At 35.7% G+C, this 24,661-nt stretch overlaps 2 protein-coding genes across 8 annotated transcripts in view; both read left to right on the forward strand.

Annotated features, from left to right (window-relative positions):
• rbms1a (RNA binding motif, single stranded interacting protein 1a) overlaps positions 1–24,661 on the forward strand; it is a 312,567-nt gene that overhangs the window by 168,391 nt on the left and 119,515 nt on the right. The gene's annotated exons all lie outside the window — the stretch shown is intronic.
• pla2r1 (phospholipase A2 receptor 1) overlaps positions 1–24,661 on the forward strand; it is an 868,273-nt gene that overhangs the window by 48,996 nt on the left and 794,616 nt on the right. For 2 of the 6 annotated variants that reach the window (XR_015502375.1, XR_015502378.1), the window contains exons 15-27: positions 1,416–1,548; positions 1,656–1,691; positions 4,768–4,928; positions 5,474–5,529; positions 8,007–8,104; positions 8,189–8,325; positions 10,907–11,024; positions 11,106–11,218; positions 14,280–14,415; positions 15,032–15,134; positions 15,231–15,270; positions 16,547–16,733; positions 24,492–24,623. Coding sequence is in view for 2 of the 6 variants with exons in the window: in XM_087273311.1 (XP_087129437.1) it covers positions 1,416–1,548; positions 1,656–1,691; positions 4,768–4,928; positions 5,474–5,529; positions 8,007–8,104; positions 8,189–8,325; positions 10,907–11,024; positions 11,106–11,218; positions 14,280–14,415; positions 15,032–15,270; positions 16,547–16,733; positions 24,492–24,623 (1,546 nt within the window). In the remaining 4 variants the exon portion in view is untranslated. Of the gene's footprint in view, positions 1–1,415; positions 1,549–1,655; positions 2,184–4,767; positions 4,929–5,473; positions 6,304–7,050; positions 7,759–8,006; positions 8,105–8,188; positions 8,326–10,906; positions 11,025–11,105; positions 11,219–14,279; positions 14,416–15,031; positions 15,271–16,546; positions 16,734–24,491; positions 24,624–24,661 lie in introns of those variants that run through there. The other 4 variants (XM_087273311.1, XM_087273310.1, XR_015502376.1 and 1 more) reach the window with 3 other exon arrangements.

Here is a 24,661-nt window from a genome sequence, read left to right on the forward strand (position 1 = left end):
GGAATTGATAGGGAAAGAGACCTGCTGCACTTCTATCCATGTTGTTTCCATTCAGACTCGGGGATTCAGGAAGAGAGAAGTCCTCCTCTTTTATAGTGTTTATATAAGCATGATTATATTTATAATGATATAACAAATTGTGGTTATATATTATATGAAATTATGAATAGCCCATCGTATGTAGCAGCATTACAGTTTTTCTCGATTGCTTGGATGCAGTTGTCAACTGAAACTCCACATTTTCAAAACAGTTAACACACAGGCCTAAACAGCGGCACTCATGGTCAAAATGACACATTTTGCTTGCAAAAGGCACATATCGTGTCAAAACATTTAACATATGCAACAAAAGCTAGTTTTACCTTCAAACTACACAACTTGCAAACAAGTATAAGAGCTCTTTCAATTAATCATTACACAATGGACAACAAAATACAAAACACAGAACTCAAAATGCACCACCATTGCTTGCCATTGTAGCTTATAGCCAATGGCATTTGTTGTCTCTATTTGGGCTGTCAAATTTGCCTTTTTGCAAAGAATTGGATCAATAATAAGATGTGCTTTAATTGAATATATATTGAATTCATGACATTTTTCAAACTGTGGCTGAAAACTGAAATACTGTATATAAAAAAAACAGACACAGTAATAAAACAGTAATAAAATACTGTAAATATTAGAGAAAACACATGTAAACTAATATACAGTCAAAACTATTGGGAGTATAGGACATAGCCATACTGACCTCCTCCATCAATGCTGGCACAGAACAACACAGACCTTCCATCGTTTATATAAGGTTTGCAGAATGATGGCTAATTGAAGATTTGTGTGAAGGAGTGTCAAACCGGTGCTTCAGTGATTTCATACTGATGTTGGTAGTTTTTAATAGTTAGGAATAGATGGATTCTGTTTGGTTACCAAAACTAAAACAATGGAGTTTGGACTGCTTGAATGACATCTGTGTTAACTGTTTGGAAAAATGGTAGGGAAAATGTGTCAACCCAATGAGAAAGGGTTTACACATTTGCAAGACCTGTCCTCTGCTCTGCTGGGATAGTGATAATGAAAATGAAGAGGTACCTAGTTTCTTTAACCAGGTCAAAGCAAACTAGAAAAACTGTAAAATACTGTTTATTTCTTTGCATTTCATTCGTAAACTATAAAATCTAGCGTCTCCTCATATTTCGTATTGGATTTTTTATTTTATTTTATTTTGAGCTGGTGAGCCAACTGACAAAAGCCCTTTTTTCCCCCCTGCTCTGCCGGCCACGCCCACTCCTCCCTATGCTTGCAGCGCTCCACGCCCATCATGAAGCATTTTTTTTTTTTTAATTCTGAGGTAGACTTGAACTGATAGAGGGGGCTTTCATGACCCTTTAAGTAATTAACTTATTCATGCCATCCTGCAGGTGGTGACATCGTTCATTGAGGATATGAATGAAGCAGACTCTCACATGTGTGCTGCGTACAGTGACCTCACAAACACTCTCACTCCTCACTCCTGTGACTCCAAATATGAATGGATTTGCAAAGTGCCTCGAGGTTTGTGAAGTCTGTTTGTTTGTTAATAACTTGCTGGTCTTTTAAGCGAAAACAAATATCCATAGAGATGCACTGAAATGCAGCCGTATGATTTTTGATTTCCACAGGTGTGGAGCTGGTCAAGCCATACTGGTACAGCGACCGTAAGTAGTAAATTACTGCTCTACCAAAAGTTATGTGCTCTCAAGTTTTAAAAAAAGTTTGGAATTAGCTTTTCCTAGGATATAAAATACTGAAGAAAAAGACTCTCTCTAACGGTCAAAGCAAATTTAACAACATTTACTTACAATTTAAAATTACAAGACTTATTATAATAATACTACTAAATAAATGTAAAAAATTTATACAGTGAAAGAAAAATGTAACTTTTTTCCAAGATGATTTATTACACTATTAGGTTGCTTTGTATATTTCAACATGCAGTCAGATATTTATTTATTTTTATGTTTGCACTATATCAGTTGACGTATAAATTACTCACACTGGTGGGTTGCTTTCTACTCCTTTTAGTCGCACCAGGCCGCTGACAGTTTTTCTCAGTCGCTTTGGTGCATTTCTCACAACACTATTTACATTTTCACAACAGGTAATGCATTTCTCAAAACAATTAGTCATTTGTGCACATCATAGAAGCAGTTTTTCATTCCTTCCAACACATTGTATGTAAAACATACATATTCAGTGTTTTGTACTGAGATAACTCACTAAATGCAGTGAACTATACTGTAGTTTTCAAATGGCTGTGCAAATAGTATAAAGTGCTGTCTTGAGCATTTTCAGCAAGTGTCACCAAAATCTGACTTTTTTTGCATTGAAAAAAATGTAAAGTGAAGTGTCATAATGAAAACATGACTAAGCCATTTGACTATCTTGTTCATAAACAATGGTGACAGGACTTTTCATTTTGATGACACTGACACTTTGATTGACATCAATATTTGCTTTTGAGGAATGAACTATCTATTTTTAGCAAGTGATGCGCTTTTGCAGGTTATCAGCTAGGTTTTGCAGTTTGCACTAATTGTTTTGAGAAATGCATTAACTGTTGTGCAAATGTAAATAGTGTTGTGAGAAATGCACCAAAGCCACTGAGAAAAACTGTAATATTGCCAACACTCCTAAATTAAAGAGGACCTATAATGCCCCTTTTTTACAGGATGTAAAATACATCTCCAATGTGCAGAGTGTGTACAGTATGTGTATTTGCAGCTCAAAATAACACTCAAATAATATTTTATAACTTTAAAAGTGCACCTTTATGCTTTGATCCAAATAATGTCGTTTTGGTGACTGTCACTTTTATTTTAAATGAGATCGTTTCAAAAGAGGGCTGAGCTACAAATGCGTGTGCATCAGCAGGACGAGGAAGAGATCATGACTAATGGGTGGGGCTTTCCCCCTCTGATGACTTCTTCTTCTTTTGGAGTTTTATCTGTCGTTGGCAACCCCTCTGATGACACGTGCAAAGGGAGAATGTCAATCAAAGTGTTTGTGCAGACTGTTTTTATCAAATGTGATTATAAAAAAAGTGTGGTCCCACTTTATATTAATTGGCCTTAACTAATACGTACTTACATAGGACTTAATAGTTTGTTACAATGTACTTATTGTGAAAATACATGTATTTACTGTGTACTTATGCTTGATTAAATACATGTATGTAATTACATCCGTAATTAGCTTCTGTAATTACATTTGTAAATACATTGTTGACTATCCCTTACACCTCAACCTACCCTTAAACCTACCCATGCCACCAAACCTGTCCATAACTCAACCTCTTTTCCAACTCAAGAGCACCACAAATGTTCTCAAATACATATTAAACACAGTAAGTACATTGTATTTATTTTTTTGATGTAGGTACATAATAGTTAGGGACCCTTAATGTAAAGTGGGACCAAAAGTGTTAATTAATTTTTACTATTAGAAGCTGGCTATATTCACACACGGTTATCGCATAACTTTGTTTAAACCCCTTATAATTAGTGATTGTGGTTGGTGTGTCTTTAAGTTAAAAGCTCAAGTGAAATGATTGAAATATGTGTGTCTCATTCTGAATGTGTGAGATTCGAGAGCCTTGAATGCTCACAAAATCATGATTACAAACATTTATTTTCATGCCTAATCTTAGACAGTGAAACATCTTTTAATTCACTTAAATATTGGTGCCTCTGAGATGCAGCAAGAGCCTGTCCTACAGTTACCTCATCAAACAGTGGCTAAATAGTGGTCTTAACCTCTTAAGGCCCAAGGCGTTTTTTACATGCATTTTTTATTTCTCTTTGCTATTTGGTTTTATGGGAACCTAATTAGAAGTATCTTTTGAGATGATGTACTTTTAAAGAAAAATGATGTCCATATATGTGGACTCGTGGTCCTAATTGACATAACACACTTTTTCCTGTCTGTTTTTTAATGCATATATAACATAGATTTTTTTTTTACTTGCTTTGACTATCAGAAAGTAAAAACAATTTTTTCCCCCCATTTTAGACAGTTAAAATAGGGTTTGGGACATTTCATATGTTGCAAAACAGTTGCAGGATGACACTGTATGTCTGTAACAAAATATAAAGCATTCAAAGTATTTTAAATGGACACTTATGAGCTAAAATGTGCTGACCACGGATGTGGACACTCAAGCCCTTGGAGGATAAATGAACAGCCACTGAAACTGCACCCTCTCCTAAAGATCTACATTCCCTCCAGGAGCCTAAGGTCAGGGTGTGAGCACCGCCTTGTGGTGTCATCGCAGAGAGGCTATAAGTCACATTCCTAAACCTTTTCATTCAATGTTAGATCTTCCCATTCCCACTCTGACTGCGGATACAATGATATCCTTCAAACGACAACTAAAAACCCATCTGAACACTGGTAAATAATACCAAAGCCACCTATTGAAGTACTTTCTCCTTCTCCCTCTCTCTCTAAAAAAAGTCCAACTCTAGCACTAGCACAAACAAGCTACTTTGAATAACTAGCACTCTAACAATCTCTTCTTGTTGAATTGCTGAATACCTCGTCGACTGCAAGTTACTTTGGACAAAAGCGTCTGCTGAATGACTTAATGTTTATGTAAATAATTGGCTGCTGAGATAGTTTTCTCCATTAGCACATAAGTAGAGGGTTTGGTTTTCTTTACATTATAACTTAGACAGAAAGAGACTGTATCTTGAATGATAATGTTAGTGATAGCGCTGTGTGTTTATGCTGCAGAACATGCACCATGGTTCTTTTTCCACGAAGCTGAATATTACTTTGCCAGTAAGCAGTTTCCCTGGCAGTCTGTCTCTTTCACCTGCAAGATGATGGGCGCTGATCTGCTCTCTATCCACTCTAGTGAAGAACTGGACTTTGTCAAAGGACACCTTACTAAGGTAACTTTATTTAAAGTGCATACACTACCATTCAAAAGAAAGTAATTATTTAAGTTCTTAAAAGACGGGTGATTTATAATAGCCCAAAACATACTGCAAGTTTGATGAGTAGCGTTTGGTTCCAAGTCGATACTTTTTTAAATGGTACCATTGCCTGAGCAAATTCTTGGAGAAAGAAAATACCCACAAAAAATAAATAAATAAATAGATGACATTACAAAATAGATTTTTTATTCTTTACATTATAGATAAAGTGTTAAGCATATGTAAATATAAAGATTTATATAAAGCACAACTAATTTTAATAACAGATTTACAATACATTCTATTAAACATTTTTTTACTGTAGAAAAAGCACTTGAAATTTAGGATTTTACAATACATTCTAAGCCACCACATGCGGTAAACAAATAATTTCAACATCAGTTACAGTACTAAAAACAGCTGTCTTTAATTATTGGTATGCTAAAACTAGTGTTAGTGTACATAAAAAGGACAGAATGTACCTGTATCTATTTAAAAGAGCATGTGCTTGTGTTTTTTAGGACTCTGAATATTGGTGGATTGGTTTGTCTGCTAACAGTGGCCACAACGGCCTCAGGTACCTTTTTCTATTATTTTATTTGTGGAGAACTTTGACTGACAGATGATTTTTTTTACCTGTTGTTACACCATTTTGTGTCTGTCTGTCTTGTCTATCTATCTGTCTACTGTATGTACAGTTGAAGACAGAATTATTAGCCCCCTTTTGATTTTTTTTTCTTTTTTAAATATTTGCCAAATAATGTTTAACAGAGCAAGGAAATGTTCACAGTATGTCTGATAATATTTGTTCTTCTGCAGAAAGTCTTATTTGTTTTATTTCGACTAGAATGAAAGCAGTTATTAATTTTTAAAAAAATATTTTAAGGTCAAAATTATTAACCTCTTTAAGCTATATAATTTTTCGATTGTCTACAGAACTAACCGTCATTATACATTGACTTGCCTAACTACCCTAACCTGCCTAGTTAACCTAATTAACCTAGTGAAGCCTTTAAATGCCTTTAAAATATTCTTTAAAATATTATTTACTGTCATCATAGCTAAGATAAAATAAATTAGTTATTAGAGATGAGTTATTAAAACTATTATGTTTAGAAATGTGTTGAATAAATCTGCTCTCTGTTAAACAGAAATTGTGGAAAAATATAAAGAGTGGGGCTAATAATTCTGACTTCAACTGTGTGTATATATGTACATCTAAAAAAGTAATCATAGCGCTTCACTTTTCCATTTTTATTTTATGTTACAGCCTTATTCTAAAATGGATTAAATTAATTTATTCTGTTTAAATTCAAACATAATGTATCACACAGTACCCCATAATTACAATGTGAAAAAAATATTCATAGCTTTTGCTGAATACTTTGTTGATGCACCTTTGGCAGCAATTACAGCCTCAAGTCTTTAGGATTTAGGTCTGGGTTCTGGCTGGGCCACTCAAGGACATTCGCAGAGTTGTTGTGAAGGCACTCCATTGATATTTTGACTCTATTCATTGACTCTGAAGCAAGTCTTCATTGAGGATGTCTCCGTACATTGCTGCATTCATCTTTCCCTCTATCCTGACTAGTCTTCCAGTTCCTGCAGCTGAAAAACATCCCCACAGCATGATGCTGCCACCACCATGCTTCACTGTAGGGATGGTATTAGCCTAATGATAAGCAGTGCCTGGTTTTCTCCAAACGTAACGCTTAGCATTCACTCCAATGAGTTCAATTTTAGTCTCATCAGACCAGAGAGTTTTGTTTCTTATTGTCTAAGAGTTCTTCAGATACCTTTTGGCAAATTCCAGGCAGGGAGTGGCTTCCATCTGGTCACTCTACCATACAGGCCTGATTGGTGGATTGCTGCACAGATGGTTGTCCTTCTGTAAGCTTTTCCTTTCTCCATAGAAGAATGCTGAAGCTCAGACAGAGTGACCATCAGGTTATTGATCAGCTCCCTGACTAAGGCCCTTCTCCCCGATCACTCAGCTTAGATGGCCCACCAGATCTAGGAAGAGTCCTGGTGGTTCCAAACATCTTCCACTTACAGAATGTGCCCGAGCTCAATTAAGAGCTACTGTACATGGCAAAAGCTGTGAATACTAAATAATAAATAACAATACATTTGCAACAATTTCAAAAAATCTTTTTTTACATTGTCATTATGGGGTGTTGTGTGTAGAATTTTGCATAAATAAATAAATTTAATCCATTTTGAAATAAGGCTGAAAATTTAAAGAAAATGTTGAAAAAGTGAAATGCGATGAATACTTTCCGGATGCACTGTATATGTGTATTGTAGCGAGGCAGAGGGAAAACAGCGACACAGTTGGATAAGTTTACAGACAAGTCCCCGGAGGGTGCTTTATTTACAAAGTGAAGGTTGTGTAAATGGTGCTCTTCTTCAGGGTGAGGTGCTCTGGTGCTCCGGGAAGTAGGTGAAGGACAGTGAGTAGTCGGGTGTAGGATCGTCACGAGCTGGAGTCTGCTAAGGAGAGACAGAGAGACAAGCATTAGCACAGGGAGTCATTGGGTGAATGAAGCTCATCTTCTCCTGGCGTAGGTTTGGCTTATATGCCTCTCTGCTTGATGACGTCCAGCTGTGAGCGATCCTGAGTTGATGATGGTCCAGCTGGGTTGAATTAGCGACCAGGGCGACGTGGCATGTGTGCGCTCGTTACAGTATATATATATCTGTAACGGTGGTGAGTGGTACTGGCAACAATATAAAGTTCCAAGCAGTTTTATTGAGATGGGTCAGGCAGGCAAAGGTCTAATAAGGAACAACCAACAATATAAGGGTAATGCACGAGCATAGTCCAGAAAACAAGCAAAAAGTTTGAGTCACTTAGCCAACAATCTTACCTTAAAAATATAGCATACAATATATACAAATATAATATATAAAATATAAAAATATAGTATACAAAATAAAAAAATAGTTTACAAAATATAAACATATAATAAATAAAACATAAGTGGAACATACACTTATAGACCAAACCTTTATCACCTTTACTCTTTTATGTCTTATGTTTGTGGTCTGCAGCTGGACTGATGGATCTGCTCTGGATTACGAGAACTGGGAAAACGGTCAATTTTCCAGAAAGCCTGGTCAAAATTGTATCCAAATGTCGGCTCAGTCTGGTAAACGATAAATACTCTATATATGTACACATAGGTACTGTTATTCAATATACTGAAACGCTGCTTCTCAATGGTGTTGTGCAGGTCAGTGGTCTGCAGGAAGCTGTAAAGATCCTCGTGGTTATGTGTGCAAACGCAGAACGGTGTCTGTGGTGGAGGTTCCACAAGAGCCTTACTATATCGGCAGCTGCCCAGAGAACTGGCTTTACTACGGACACAAGGTTCACATGCACTACAGACTGCTTTTACAAGTTTAATCTACATTAGTCAACATTTGAAGTGGTTCAAAACCTTCAACAAAATTGTTCGAAAACACTAGTTCTTGTCTTAGGACAATTTTTTTAAAAACTTTTTTGATGCACTTTAAATGTTGATCACTGTAGATCTTTTCATATGGTTGAATGAATCAATGAATCAATCAATGAATCAATTAATCAATTTTTATGAATGAATGAATGAGTCAATCAATCTATTATCAAATGTTCTTAAAATAATTTAGTTAAAATTATTTGTACCTCAAAATCTACAATTTTGCAGAGTAGTTATATTGAGAATTCAATTGTTGTAAAGCTGAATAAGCAGGAAATGTTTTTCAAAAAAAAGTAATACAAGAATTGTAATTTAATAAAAAGTTTTCTTTCAAAAAAACTGCAGTTAAAATGATTTGCAGCACACACTATTTACATGTGCACAACAGTTAATGCGTTTCTCAAAACACTTAGTCATTTGTTCACGTTATAGTAGCAGTTTCTCATTCCTTCCAACAAATTGCAGATGCTTTTGGATGTGCATCAATTGTTTTCATACAACTCTCTGCTATTTATAACATTATCATTTGCTTATGTCATGTCAGTTAAAATGAACTAAACTTGTGAATGCTGAATAGTCATCCCATTTAAAACTAATCCTCATTTCATTACCTGAGTCATTACATCTAGAAATGTTGAACTAGTTGTCAAAATCTGTCATGCTAATTTTAGAAAAAATAAATAAATAAAATAAAAATTCTAAAAACGTCTTCTAAATTGAACAATTTCATGAATGATTTACAGAACTATGTATGTTGTAGGTTCAGTTCCAATATGTTCTGCAATATTGTTTACAGTTGTGCACAGCTCTACCCAAAGGAAGTTTATGTTTTTTTTTATAAATAAGTGTGTGTTTATTCTTTTGCACAATGCTGTGAATAAATTAGAATTGCAAATGCAGTAAAAATGTGAAACAGTATATAGTGCTGTCTTGAGCGTTTTCTGGACGTGTCACCAATATCTGATTTTTTTTGGATTGGAAAAACTGTCCAGAGTAAACTGTCGTAATGAAAACATGATAAAGCAATTTGACTATTTTGTTCATAAACAATGGTGTCAGGACTTTTCACCTTGATGACACTGACACTTTCATAGACATCAATATTTGCTTTTGAGGAATGAGCTATCCATTTTTAGCAAGTGACACGCTTTTGCAGATTATCAACTAGGTTTTGCAGTTTGTGCTAATTGTTTTGAAAAATACATGAACTGTTGTGCAAATGTAAATAGTGTTGTGAGAAATGCACCAAAGCCACTGAGAAAACCTTTTTTAGTTTATTTTGTAGGAAAACGTTTTAAACAATAAAAAAATGTTGAAAATAATTTTAGAATTGTATTTAATTACTAAGTGCAGAACAGTTGTATTGCATTTATATAAAAATAATAAAACAGTTTTGCAAACCAAATTAAACAGAAAAGAAATTAATTAACTTCCAATATTGTTCTAACTTATGCTTTTTTTTTTACAAGTGTCAGCTAATTTAACATTTCTTTTTTTAACAGGGATAATAAAAAAACATCAACTGACCAACATTCGCTTAAAGAGTGAATATTAGTATTAATAATAATAACACACCATAATTAGTATATTTATTACACGATTTTTAATTGGAGAAACTTTAAAGGAAATATTTTCAAATGTGAATCTTTCAGAAATGCTAGATCAATTTCTATCAAAAGTAAACCTTAACCTTTTTATCTTACGTATTATTTATTGCTGATGGTCTTTATTGTTTGTTTTTTATAGAAACGTAACATCTATAAAATGTAAAGTCGATTTTTTTTTCACTCTAAAATAGCCACAGAAGCTGAAATGGCAATAAATTCAAAACTCTCTCTTTAAGATCTGCGTGGGACTAAATTTTGAATCCCGCTCCCGCCAAGTTTTAGTCCGAACCCGAACGCTCCCGTTTATATTCAGCATGTACTGTCCCGCTGCCCGCCCTGCCCCGTTTTCTACTCGCATCGCCTGTTCACACTAATGAGATGGGGGGGACAAAACTGAAAACCACCCAGCTATACAGAGTCCAGACAGCCTAAAACATGTTTACTGTATGCACATAAGCACCAAGCAAGTAACACACACACAGACAGCATCACACTCTCTCTCATTCACACAGACACACACACACATAGACAGCAACAAACAAGCTAAAGTCACACACATACATTTGCGTGATCGCTCGCACGCTCGAGAGTCGGGAGTGATGTTATTAGATCGCCCGCTCCCATCCAAAATTACACCAGTTACCGACCGCTCCCATACTTTATTCGGAAATTTATTCCAGCGCCGCAAGAAATCTGGTCGGGTCGCAAGAAATGTGGTCGGCTCCTGTGGTACAGCTGCGGGAATGCAGGCCTCTACTCTTTCTCACCAGAATTAATTTCTATTAATGTGTCTCATATATAATTTTCAGGAATTCTTTTATTTACCGTTTGAGTTGTTCTGTTTTATTGTAAAATTGAGAGTAGCTGTTTTGTGATTGGTTGGCAGTGTCTGTATGTGTATCTCCCGGACCGTCCAGAAAAGGGGAAGAGCTGGCAGGAGGCTCAGGCTGTGTGCTCGGCCGATCAGGGCTCTCTGGTGTCCATCAAGGATGAGATCGAACAAGGTAAAGGTCACATGCTCATTTATACAGCTTTCAGTGTTGTTGTATGTTGATATTTGTGGTTTCTTTTTTTTTGGGTTGAAGCCTATATCGTCATGATGCTTCATGGCTCGTCAGCGGGGGTTTGGATCGGTGTGCAAGGACGTTTTTCTTCCAAATGGAGCAACAAGAAGCCGATCGTCTACAGTAACTGGGAGGTATAAAATCTTGGGAATTAGAAGTGATGCTCCCATCTTGATTTTTGATGGCTGATTCAGATTACTGACTTTTAAAAAAAATCTAAAATATATACAGTTGAAGTCAAAATGATTCGCCCTCCTGTGAAATTTTTTTCTTTTTTTAAAAAATATTTCCCAAATTTAACAGCGCAAGGAATTTTACACAGTATTTGCTATAATATTTTTTCTTCTGGAGAAAGTATTAATTTTATTTTGACTACAATCAAAGCAATTACATTTTTTAAAGAACAATATTATTAGTCCCCTTAAGCAATGTTTTTATTTCATTGTCTACTAGGGGTGTAACGATTTATCGTTGTACAATTTATTGCGATGCAAAAATGTCACAATATGCATCGTGGCATTATGACGATTTCATTACCATATGACGTCCGTTTTCTCTTATTAGTTGAGCTGTTTGCACGTGAGCTACGTTCCACCTGCTGTCGTACGTGAGTTCAGATTGCAGCAGCAGTAATTTTAGCAGACCAAGATGAGTGGAGTTGAAATAGAGGATGGCCCATTCTCTCAAAATCAGACGTCTGGCAACATTTCGGTTGTACAGTCATTGCTTTAGACTCGTCCGCTTTTTGACAAGCATACTGGGTCAAACATAGCCGAAGTTTTAAAGTCTTCACAGTGATTTACATACTTTGCACAGCGACATGGATACCTACTAATGGTGTTAAAAGAGTCACATACTGTATTTATAAAGTACAATTCACCCTAAAATATCATTCTGTCTTCATATAATGATGTATTGGCAGCCGCAAAATCACACATGACGTGAGCTGTTACTACAGAGGGCGCGCGCGCGTCTGCTTCAGTGAACTGAACCTGCAGGTTGTGACTAACATTCAGCATTCAACACTGTGACTAACATTCAACATTCAGTTTGTGGAACAGAGTGATCGTTCAGGAGCCGCGTGGGAAGAATGAACAGCAGTGGAAATGAAACCGAAAACGTACACATTATTTAAACAATTATATCGCATTTTAGAGTTATGATTACGACGAGCATGAACTCTTTTGAGTACAGAGGTACACAAAAATGCACTTCAACATGATACACTTGATAGCGCCAACATCAGCAACGCCGAAGAAATAGTAAACCTGCCTAAACTGCTGAAAAGAGCCACGACTGTCCTGTGTAATGAAAAGACGGCCACCCTGTCACTCATCATGCCCAATATGAAGACAGCCATCCATAAAAACCTCTCAGACAGATACACATCAGTTCAGGATTATTTTAAAGAACTGCTGATTACCTGGAAATGTAGATTTTTTTTTTTTTTTTTTTTTTTTTGCACACACAAAAAACGCAAGTAACCAAGCAAAGCCTTAAGCTCTTACCGTTAAATTAAATTGGATTGAATCATTTCAATAATATTTTATAAGAAGTTTTTAAATTGTTTTATTTTCCAGAGACAGTCCTGTTTAATTTATTTTCTTAAAGAAGGTTCAGTTTAGAAAGTTTAAACAAAAGAAATACATAAAAAATTGTTTACTTGGTAATTAAATGTTTTTTAAATAAAATTTGCATTTCAGTTTAATTTTCAATTTTTATTCCAAATATCGTGATACATATCGAATCGTGAACATTATATCGTTATACACATTGTATCGTGAGCTGAGTGTATCGTTACACCCCTATTGTCTACAGAACAAACCATCTTTATACAATGATTTAACCTAGTTAAGTTTTTAAATGTCACTTTATCTAGTCAAATATTATGTTCTGTCATCATGGCAAAGATAAAATAAATTAGTTATTAGAAATGAGTTATTAAAACTATTATGTTTAGAAATGTGTTCCATTAAACAGAAATTAGCGAAAAAAAATACAGGGGGGCTAATAATTTTGGGGGGCTAATAATTCTGACTTCAACTGTATAAAACAATTTTCAAATCAAATTTGCTTAATTAAGCTCAATTATCAAATTAGCTTAATTAATTAATTTTTTATTAAATTAGCAAATTTTGACAGCCCTAATATATATATATATATATATGTGTGTGTGTGTGTGTGTGTGTGTGTGTGTGTGTGTGTGTGTGTGTGTGTGTGTGTGTGTGTGTGTGTGTGTGTGTGTGTGTGTGTGTGTGTGTGTGTGTGTGTGTGTGTGTGTGTGTGTGTGTCTGTATTTGTATATACACATGTATACACACACACACATATATATATATTTATTTAATTAATAAATTTTTATTAAATTTGCAAATTTTGACAGCCCTAATATATATATATATATATATATATATATATATATATATATATATATATATATATAGATAGATAGATATAGATATAGATATAGATATATCAGGTAATGCATAAATCTCAATTTCTAAATCGACACTTGTGACTGGTTTTGGGATCAAGGCCAGGGTCATATCTTCATGAATTATATATATAAAAAGATAAATGGTCTGATTTCTACATATATATATATATAAAAAATAATAATATTAATGCTGCATTGGACAGTTAAAATAAATAATAAAAATGCTGAATCCATCCTTTCTTGTGTGTGGAGGTTAATAGAACAGCAGTGACGAAGCGTTATTTATTTAAGCGTTCAATATTCGGTATACTAGAATGAAATACCACATTAGCTTCTCTAAAAACATTTTGTTTCCATTAATAGTTACATTAGTAAAGCCTGCAACCACAGACATCACAGAATTGCAAAAGTGCAATATGAAATGAACAAAGGTCAATATTTGTTCGATTTGTTGAAGTTGTGCAGAATATGTCATGTATTGCTGTATCATCTGAACTTGTGTGTACATCTGTGCTGCATATTTAGCTTCTCTGCACACTATACTAAACACTTTGTACAGAAAAAATGATTGCAGTTCAGTTTATATTCTAGAGCAGAGATCAGCCGATTTTAAACAAGACAGTCGTCCGGTTGCCTGTTGTGTTTTTGTAGAGAAAAAAAGATTTCGACTGATGCATCTGTAGGATTTAGTATATTAGAAATATCACTGGATTTCAACAAACAATTTTAAAACTGTTTTTCTGTATCTGTGTCTACAGAGGATTAATTATAGATCTCCTGAAGTACCTCATTGCACTTTCCTGTCCAACAGCCACAACTTCCGCTTGACAGGGATTTGGCAAGATGACGTCTGTACTGAAAAGATATATGGCTTTGTCTGCGAGAAATCGCAAGGTAGGTCAAATTATTGTAGGAAAGTAAAATAATAAATCAATTATTTAATTAATAAACATAAATACAGTTTATTAGTGCTGGTAAAAGATTAATTGCATCCAAAATTAAAGTTTGTTTTATTATTATTATTATTATTATAGTTATTTAAACTATTATGTTTAGAAATGTGTTGAAAAAAATCTTTTCTCCATTAAACAGAAATTAGGGGAAAAAAAATAAACAGTGGGGCTAATAATTATGACTTCAACTACACACACACACACACGCACACACACATATAGTGATACACATACATGTATATATAATATGCAAATATGGTTATTGATGTTAGAAATGTATCTATCTCAAATAATGTTTATCATATTCATTTATTTTATTAAAGTTTTATTTAAAAAAAAATGTATGCTATATTAAAAGATAGTTATGTATTTGAGACAAGTGACCAGACAAATTCACACATGGCATTTTAAATAATTGATTTTACAGTAAAAGTTTTTGTTCACAATTTTAAAAAATATTATGAAAAAAATGCATTTTGTTTTATTGCTCCTTGTCCATAATGTGGAACTAATTATCATGGTTTTATTTATTTGCTCCATCATCTTCATTATTTCAGACACCACCAAGCGTCCCACTCACTCCTATCACACTGCATCCTCTCTGGGCACATCTGAGTTCAGGAACCACACTTATCTGGTCGCCCATGGCAACATGAGCTGGTACGAGGCTCAGGAAAGGTGTTTGGTGAAGGGGGCAACACTCGTGAGCATCACAGACCCATTTCAGCAGGCTTATCTGACCTTTCTGATCAACAGACTGGACGCCCCGCATTGGATCGGCTTATACAGCACAGACGTAAGGACACAGGGAAGTTCATGTGTTTTACAGGTGTATTGGTAATATATATTTGAAGTCAGAATTATTAGCCCCCCTTTTTACCTTTTTTAAATATTTCCTAAATTATGTTCAAAAGAGCAAGGAAATTTTCACAGTATGTCTGATAATATTTTTTCTTTTGGAGAAAGTCTGATTTGTTTTATTTCGGCTAGAATAAAAGCAGTTTAAAATGTTTTAACAACCATTTGGACATCAAAATTATTAGCCCCTTTAAGCTAACTTTATTTTCTACAGTCTACAGAACAAACCATCGTTATACAACATCTTGCCTAATTTTCTTAACCTGCCTAGTTAACCTAATTAACCTAGTTAAGCCTTTAAATACCACTTTAAGCTGCAAGGTGTCTTGAAAAATATCTAGCCTAATAATATTTACTGTCATCATGAAAAAGGTCAAATAAATCAATTATTAGAGATGAGTTATTAAAACTATTATGATTAGAACTGTGTTGAAAAAAATCTGCTCTCTGTACAGAAATTGGGGAAAACGTTTTGTATTAATAAATGTAAATTTTGCATAAAACTGTGTGTAAATGTCTAAATATTTACGGTAATATACTTATATGTAACAATATCAAAAATATTGCATGGTTAAAAAAATTATACGTTTAGTCATCAAATTATTTATCACATTTTGTAAATTATAATACAATATTTTAATAGTTTTATATACATAATTTATATTATAGTTAATAGTAATAATGATTGTTACAATAAGTTAAGACTAAAACGATATGTGTAAATATATTAAATATTTATATCACATTTTATGTTTAATCTTCAAAGAATGTATCACATTTTGTCATTTATAATACAATATTTATATTGTTTTATATACATAATTTATATGATAATTAATAATAAAAAAGTGATTATGTTAAAAATACTAGGTTATGCATAAATTATATGTGTAACATTTTGTATATTATTATATATTATATTTTATATAAATAATTTTTGATAATACACTTGTATGTACTAAGTTATAAGAATAATGCATTGCTAATGAAAATATGTTTAGTCATCAAATAATTAAAAATACAAAATTTTAATTGTTTTATATAAAAAATGTATATGATCATTAATACTCATAATGATTATGAAAATAAGTTATGAATACAATGTTTATATAATATATGTATGTATATGTCTAAATATATCAATATTTTATATAACATGTTGTAAATTATTATACAATATATTCATTAAAGAAGAGCGCTCTCTACTTTCATAGGATGGCATATCCCATCAGTGGTCTGATGGAAGTGAGGGATGGTTTACTCATTGGGAAGATTCAAATTATTACCCTGAAGGGCCGGTGGGAGATGGAGGCTGCGTGTCTATGGATACTAATGGACGCTGGAGAGACAATGAATGTGACATGAGGTTATCAGGAGCGATATGCTACATACCCCCACCCAGTGAGTCCAGTCCTTTCTGCCTTTTGATTTATTTCAGGACTTGAAAAAAGTAGAATTTTTGAAAAATACGTACATTTTCTACAAAGAATATTTTGGCCATTTTTAAAAATGATAATTTCCTAATGATTTTCTGTAGAAAATAGATTAATGTGTAACATTAGGGGCCCTATCATACACCTAACGCAATGCGGCGCAATGCGTGTCGCAATTATTGTTTACTAGTTTGAGCTTGGAGCTTAGAGTCGTTTTGACATTTCGCACCACGCTGTTTAAATAGCAAATACATATGCACCCATAGGTGTTCTGGTCTAAAAAAAAGGAGGTGTGTTATGGCACATTGCTGGCGCGTTGCTATTTTGAGGAACTAAAATACACTGTTCAATAGACCAGCTTAGAGGTGGTCTAAAGTCCAGCGCAGAGCAGATAACAAGACTCAGCCACAGTGAGTGTTTCTGTGCTGTTTATGTAGTACAGTAATCAGTCTAGAAGCAGCATCAGCTGTGGGAGTCATCAGTGGAGACTTGGAGCAGGTGTGTGTGTTTGTGTGTTTGGCATGACTGAATATGTAGTCCATTTAGATGTAGTCCTATGTGTGTGTGAGTGTTTACCAGCGACCTCTGGTAGTTAGATCGCTGGTGATCGTAACAGTAGTTTTATTTATTATATGCATATTAATATACTTTTTTTTTATTAAAAACAAGCTTAGATTTGTCCACCTGTCAGGTTTTAGATTATATGGGCATAGCATGTGTATTTGGATATTTTTTGAGCACACTTTGTTATTACTGTTTATCTATTCGTTTGCTGGAAATTAGAACTGAATTTAGAAATAGTTTTGAAACAAATCTTTACACTTAATAAATGGAACTAATTATGTAAATAGCAAATGTGCTATGGTAAGACGCAACTGGTTCTTAAAGAGAATGGGAGATGAGACTGATTGGTTTATTTTCAAAACACCTATAACTCCACTGCACCACGGCGCAAAGTGGATTTTTCCGTCCTTAAAATGGTAAAAGTGGATTCTGACATGCCCTTAATGCTTTTGCGCCCTGCACTTTGCACCTGGATCAAAATAAAGCCCTAGCAATGAATGAATTTTACATTTAAAAATGCACACACATACAAACCTTTTCAGTGCTGTATTGGATTAAAATAATCACTGGTATATTTGTTTAGCTGAACATAAGTGTTTCTGTAAATCTAAATAATTTCCAAATGCATTTCTTGTAAATAACATTTATTGTTACGGTTACTTTATACCGCAATCCACATTCTGTTTTGTGCTAGGACATTTATTTAATTGACACTGAAGTACATTTTGAGTAAAATGTATACAGGGTGAAATATTGCATTACTCACATTAACAAAATATATTTTAGCCAGGAAAACAGTTTAAAACTATATCCCTATTGTTACGACTCAAGTTTGGCTCTAGGGTTTAAAAGAGGTAACATTTAATGTGATTACATTGTGTAGTGACTTGATGACAAACTAGCAAAACGATTACCAAAATACTGCAAAAATAATATTGTTTATAATGTTTGCATATGGAGGGACCGCTGCTCATTGATCAGGATAAAAGTGCCACGAAAAAAAAATCAGATAAATGTGGTTGATAATGATTGATTTTGAAGTGAGGGTTTACAGATCAAAATGCAAACCGTAGTGTTATGGTATTCTTAATTACAGATGAAAACACAAAGAATCAGTACTGTTCATGTACACTAAAAATACTTATGCTGCTTGTTCAAACTACTTATTTAATTTGAGTTGAACCAACACAATTATTAAGTTTTGTTTTGGGACAACATAATTGTTTTATGTTCACTAAAATTTGGGAAAACAATTAAAGGTGCAGTGGGTAACCTGTCAGAATGCTAACGTTAGCTTAATTTTGAAAATTTACGTCCCTTCCCTGCAGTCCAAAGCCATGCCTACTCAAGTCATGAACGCACACCAAATAGATGAAGACCTGGTGATAATGACTATAAAATACAACATTGTTTACAGTCAATTAAATAGTGCTAATGTTGTCTTGAAGTCATTCCTACGTGCTATTTCAGATGTAAAATTCAAAGCATGTCACAGGCTATCACTATTCAAAACTGAACGAAAGTGCGAATATAAATCAAACTTCACCTCAGTAAAGCTGGTTAGGTGGAAGAGCACATTTACTTGTATTTTGTTAATCAACTAAATAAAAGTCAGATCAGAAAACAGGAGTGATAAAAACAGAAATATCCTGCCTTCTTTTTACATAATCCTTATTTTACCAAGACAACGAGTGACTTTTCATTTTCAATTGTGCTCGCTGATCCTCGTACATCCATTTCATCTTACACCTGAACAACTAAATAAATACTTATGTCTATTTAACAGACTGCTGTAAAAGATAGCCATGAACTTGAAAATAGCCAATCTTTCGCCTGACGTTTTCAGTGGCTGAAAAAAACTTGTGTGCATATAAACCCATTCATAAACACGAACACAGTCTAATACTTTAGCCATGGTGTCCCCCTTCTGATCGTGGTTTTGAACTGCATAAAGTCATTTCCCTCCAGCATGCAAAAGTAACCCCGATTTTGATTCAGGATTTAAAAAAAGTTTTGATTCTGCATTTTTGGCAGAAGCCCTTTCAAAACAATCTTTCTTTTAATGGACACAAGGCCACCTTGGTCTTTCAGAAAGAAGTTCAGGTTGATGCAGAGTTTGCCTGATGTCATTCTTTGTCAGCTGTAGATCCATGCACAAATGACAGATCTGTCTGCTTGGAGAGGCTGCAGAAATACAAATCTGAATTTGTTGATAGACAGTTTGAATTACCTGCTGTAATTGAGTTATTTGTCAGCCTGACGATTTTTAAACGGAGTTAATGAATCAACAAAAGTTCAGTAGCGGGGCCATGCCTAAACCAATCAACTTCCCTCATCTACTATTTAGAGGAAGTGGACCCTCCCTAAACCGTTTGTCTCAGATTCTCACTCCCTCCCACCCAATTCCCCTCTAAACTCAACCACTCATCCCCTACAGCCCCTCCCTCCCCTCCCTATACACCTAAGCCTGGTTTATACTTCTGCGTCAAGTGACCGGCGTAACCCACGGCGCATGCAACGCGCGTAGCTGTGCATATATACTTCTGCGCGCTGTCTCTGTTGGTCTGCATTAACACTTCCGAAACGCTAGTTGTCAGTGAGGTGTAAATGTTCCTCTGTGTCGAGTTTCTTCGCTGCTGTTTTGTTTTCCTGAACACTTCCGCGATGTACAAGTGGCTCAAACTCACTCATTTTGAGGCAGGAACCGGCGGACGTGCAACAACTTTAACTATGAGGTAAACACAAAACATAACTTTCCATCCGGAGCTCCTTCACGGGACTCCACACTTGTAATCAATCGCTCCATCAGGCTCGCACCATTCACGTGGCTCTCGGGCCCGCCCAGATCCGTCAGCGATACCAAGCCGACCAATCACAGAGCTTGCGACGTTGCGACATGTAGTTAAATTTTTTGAGAGGTGCACGTCAGCGACGCCGACGGCCAAGGCGAAGGGCTATGCGTCAGCGCCGTACCATACGCCGGTGTTTGACGCAGAAGTATAAATCAGCCTTTAACATCCCTCTCCTATTCCACAGGCTGCATCGGGGGGTCTTCTACAGGTTCCACTTTAACCTACGAGACAAAGCCCCCACTCTGAGTCTCCCCGGACAAGACTCCCTGATTAGCCAGTTCAACGACCATCCATACTTCTCTTCTCAATCTTCATAACCATTACCTACTTCTTAAGCAACTCGTAATAAAGTTTCTCAAGCAACGGTTGTAGCGTGGTCCTCGATGGTGAATTGGACAAACATTTTTTAGTCTTATGCCTTACCCAGAATGTAAAAATACTATAGGTGCGCTGTTATCAGCGTTAACGTGCTGCGTTAACGCAAGACTCTTATCGCGCAATATAAGAATATCGCCGTTATTCTATTCTCAAAGTTAGGTTGGGAGCCATTAGTATCTGGATGCAGCCTTTATGATGCAAGCTGAGATTGCATCACTCAGCGATGCAATGTCAGACAAAATGCACTCAAATGGAGCAAGTGACATCGGTGTGAGGGGTAGGCTTAGGTGAGTCCATTAAAAAGCATTGGATGCAGCTCAGATTGCACTGCACCAAGTCTGCATCCAGACCCCTCTCTTGGGAGCAGGGTCTATTCTATGCAAGCTATGATGACTTTCACCCTGATATTTTAGCGCGGATGTATATCTGACCGGTGAGCTGTCTGACAAAAAAGTGCCCTTCTGAATCAAATCAGCAGGATGCCTGACTTTAACTGCAGTTCGGCAGTTTCACTTTAACTCATGAACATTTCATTCATGTTCCTGTGACAAACTGGGGTATTAGACGCAAATAAGATGTAAGGACTGGTGAGAGTGTTATGGAATTTAATAACGCATGCACAATGGAAAGAAAAAAAACTTCCACGCTCGCGATGTTTGTGTGTGTGTGGTCCTTTTAAGCCTAGTTCACACCACAGGATTTTAAACATCAGCAGATCGCTGTGCCGCTCATACTACATAACTTGACTTTGTGTCTTTTAATCACTGTGGTGTTCACACTAGGCAACACTACGTGAATGATCCACAAGAGGGGGGTCACACACTACATGATCTGACAACAACTCGTTCCCCAGCAGCTCATTCAAGCTACCAAACCACAGCCAATAAAATTTTGTGGGAGGAGTCGTCAGAAAAAGGCTGCTTGTGTGCTGACATGACTGACAGCGTTTCACGCTTTCAAGGAAGCAATTAAAAACATCTTTAAATCAGCCGATACATCAGCGGATTAATCACTCATCTGCAAGGTTCGAGTGGATAGAGACACAGAGAGTTTTTAATTTTTGTAATTTTATAACTCTTTGAAATAAAACTAACATATATATAACACCCTGCCATTTTCTAACTATCAGTGTATTTCTTTCTGACGTTGTTATTTTTTTAAATTACAAAACAGTAAAGAACTGAGCATTTCTACTTTTAATTACCATATTCATCAAAATGACTGCGTGCATGTCTGATACTTGTCGCTGTGACTTTAAACATGTGTAAATTTTTTTTGCCTAGCAACTTCCTGCTAACAAAAATAAAACTTTCTGATGGCAAAAACATCAATTTACTATAGATATCTTTCAAAACTGCATATTCTGTGCCGCAAAATAGCTCCTGTTTGAAAGTGAAAATGAAAGCCAAGACCTTTGCGTGGTCTAGTATCTTAACTACATATTTATAGGCTGTATTACCAAAAAAAGATAATATTTTAAGGGTAATGGTGTCATTAAATATGATGCCAGACATTCAAAGCTTAATTGTATTATCTCAATGGAAGCTTTGAATGTAAATATGTTGTGACACTATGGCGTTTTAGATGAGAACGGTCAGAATGACCAGTATGATATTTCCAATAGTTACAGAATTCTAGTTTCACTGTTAATATATCTCTCATGTGTTAACGCAGAATGAGGCGAGTGCATCGATGCCCATTCTGACCAATCACAGATGTTTCTTTTGAGCTCCTGAACACACAGGCATTCAGCTCATGCTGATATGCTCTCTCATTGGCTGCAGCTCGTCACTACATCTAACCACATGTGGGGTCGAGTCGGCCGACTGTTCTGGAATATTCAGCATGCTAAATATTGGATTTTTGTCTGCGAGGTGTCGGCGACGCGTCAGCGAGCCTCGTTGATGCGTTGTTCAGTAGTCCACACATAAAGACTGGCGAGCGCCGAGCACCCGCAGATTTCTTCCCGATCACAGCCAGATCTGTTGGCAAGCTTGTTAACTTCCAAATCAGGATCAAATTAGGCTTAAAATGCTGTAGTGTGAACTAGGCTTTACTGACATCTGCTTGTGTGGATCTTGTCAGAAAATATGGCGAAAAGTCCTACATGACGGTGTTTACTGATCGCAGTGTTTACTTCAATAATGCCACTAATATATGTATACTCCACATGTCTTAGTTAAATTTCTGTATAGTTCAGTTATGACTTTAGTCAGATTAAGGTAATCAAAAATCGCTGTTTTAAGCTTATGTAGACCTACAGTTCAACATTTATGTTTAACTGAATAAACTGTTAGTAAAAACAAGTACATCTTATTGAACATCATTCATTTTCATCACCAATTATCATAGTAGAACAGTTTCTCAAGCAGTTTGTGATGCATTTTGGAAAAAGGAGATGAGCCCCTGGTCTCATGCGCCACCTGGCTTGAGAAACCCGTTGTCAAAGAATTATTATTTGGGTAGCACACATATTCTGAATGCCTTCAGCAGAATTCAAATGAGCCATTTTAATTTAGATTAATCTAGATATATCTGAGATAAATCTAGATTAATCTAGAAAATGAAATAAAAAATATCTCCACCTATAAAAAAATACATATACATCAGATAAGATCGTTTACTTTAATCATTACTCTCAGAATGTAAAGAGACTTTTAACCAGCATAACAAAAAATGTTTCTGAAGACAATCACAAAGTGCACCTTTAAGCTGACTTAGGGTGCTTTCACACCTACACTTTTGTTTCAGAACGTATCTCGTTTGCCCAGTTAGCGCGGTTCGATTGGCATATGTGAACAGGGCAATCGCGCTCTGTTCCGCGCCAAAGTAATCGCTCCGAGATCGCTTGAATGAGGTGGTCTCGGCTCGATTGAAACGAACCCTGGAGCGGTTCGATTGCAGTGAGAAAGCGATCTGATCCGAGCGCGGTTATATCACAGTGTTTTATGGATATGTAATAGGCTTACGGCTATATGAAGAGAGAATTATGAGTAGGGCGGGAAGTTTCGCGAGTCTCCGGATGCCCGCAAACGAGTGATGATCTCCCGGTAATCTCGCGTCTCTCTCCCAGTCCTCAAATAGGCATCGTCGCGCACCCTTCTCACCCCTCCCCACCGTGTCTCTCCTCAGACACGTCACGCGCGCGCACCCTGTCAATCACCACCAAACCACCACCTCTCCTGACAGCTGAGCGGGACGCTGCAAAATAAACCCTGACTCTCTGACCAATGTAGGGAGAGTTTCCCCGCACGTGACTTGTTTTAGCTCTTTTGGTCCGATTAGAAACTTTGCAGTGTGAAAGCGAACCGCTCCAAGAGCAAAGAGCAACAATGTAACAATTTTAATCTCTGTTTCGGAACAACTGAATCGATTCACAGGTGTGAAAGCACCCTTTGCTGAAACAACACAATTCTTTTTTGGGACAACTTTAATTGTTTTACGTTCAATCCACTTAAATTTGTAAAACCTAATTTTTTAAAGTTGTTTCTTTTAAATTGGTTGTGTGGAACCCCGAATTGTTTACAGTGTACACTGTGAAAAATGCTGGATTCCTAACAATTCCCTCATTTTGTCCTAACAAAAATCAATTCACTTAAGTTTGTTATCTTAACTTAATTGAACATAAAACAATTAACTTGTCCCCAAAAAATGTTAAGACTTGTGTTGTTACTTAATAAGTAATTTAAACAGGCAGCAAAGTAATTAATTTTGAGGGTTCTGGATGTCTTATTTGAGTTTAGGAAATGGAACTAGCCATTTTTTTTTTAACATAAGCGCCAACGAACCAATAATAGTTTCAGTGTTTCCAGTGTTACTCTGTAGTGCTAAAAGGTTAAGATGTGGTAAGTAAACTGCTATTGGGTGATATGCATACAGGGGGAGACTCTTAGCTATCAAACTAACTGATATCATTGTTTGCTCACAAACAGAGAGCATTGCTTTCTCCTTTGAAGTGGTGTGTCCTGATACCTGGGTGAAGTTTCGCGGGAGCTGCTATTATTTTAAAACCGTCATATCAAAGAAGACACAAGAAGAAGCCAGAAATCACTGTAAAGCGAATGGTACGGGCCTTTAAAAACTTTTTGGCTCAAGAGCTTCA

The sequence above is a fragment of the Danio rerio genome, chromosome 11 (genome assembly GCF_052040795.2).
Source record: "Danio rerio strain M-AB ecotype USA chromosome 11, GRCz13ab, whole genome shotgun sequence".
In the NCBI taxonomy this organism is placed as follows: Eukaryota; Metazoa; Chordata; class Actinopteri; order Cypriniformes; family Danionidae; genus Danio; species Danio rerio.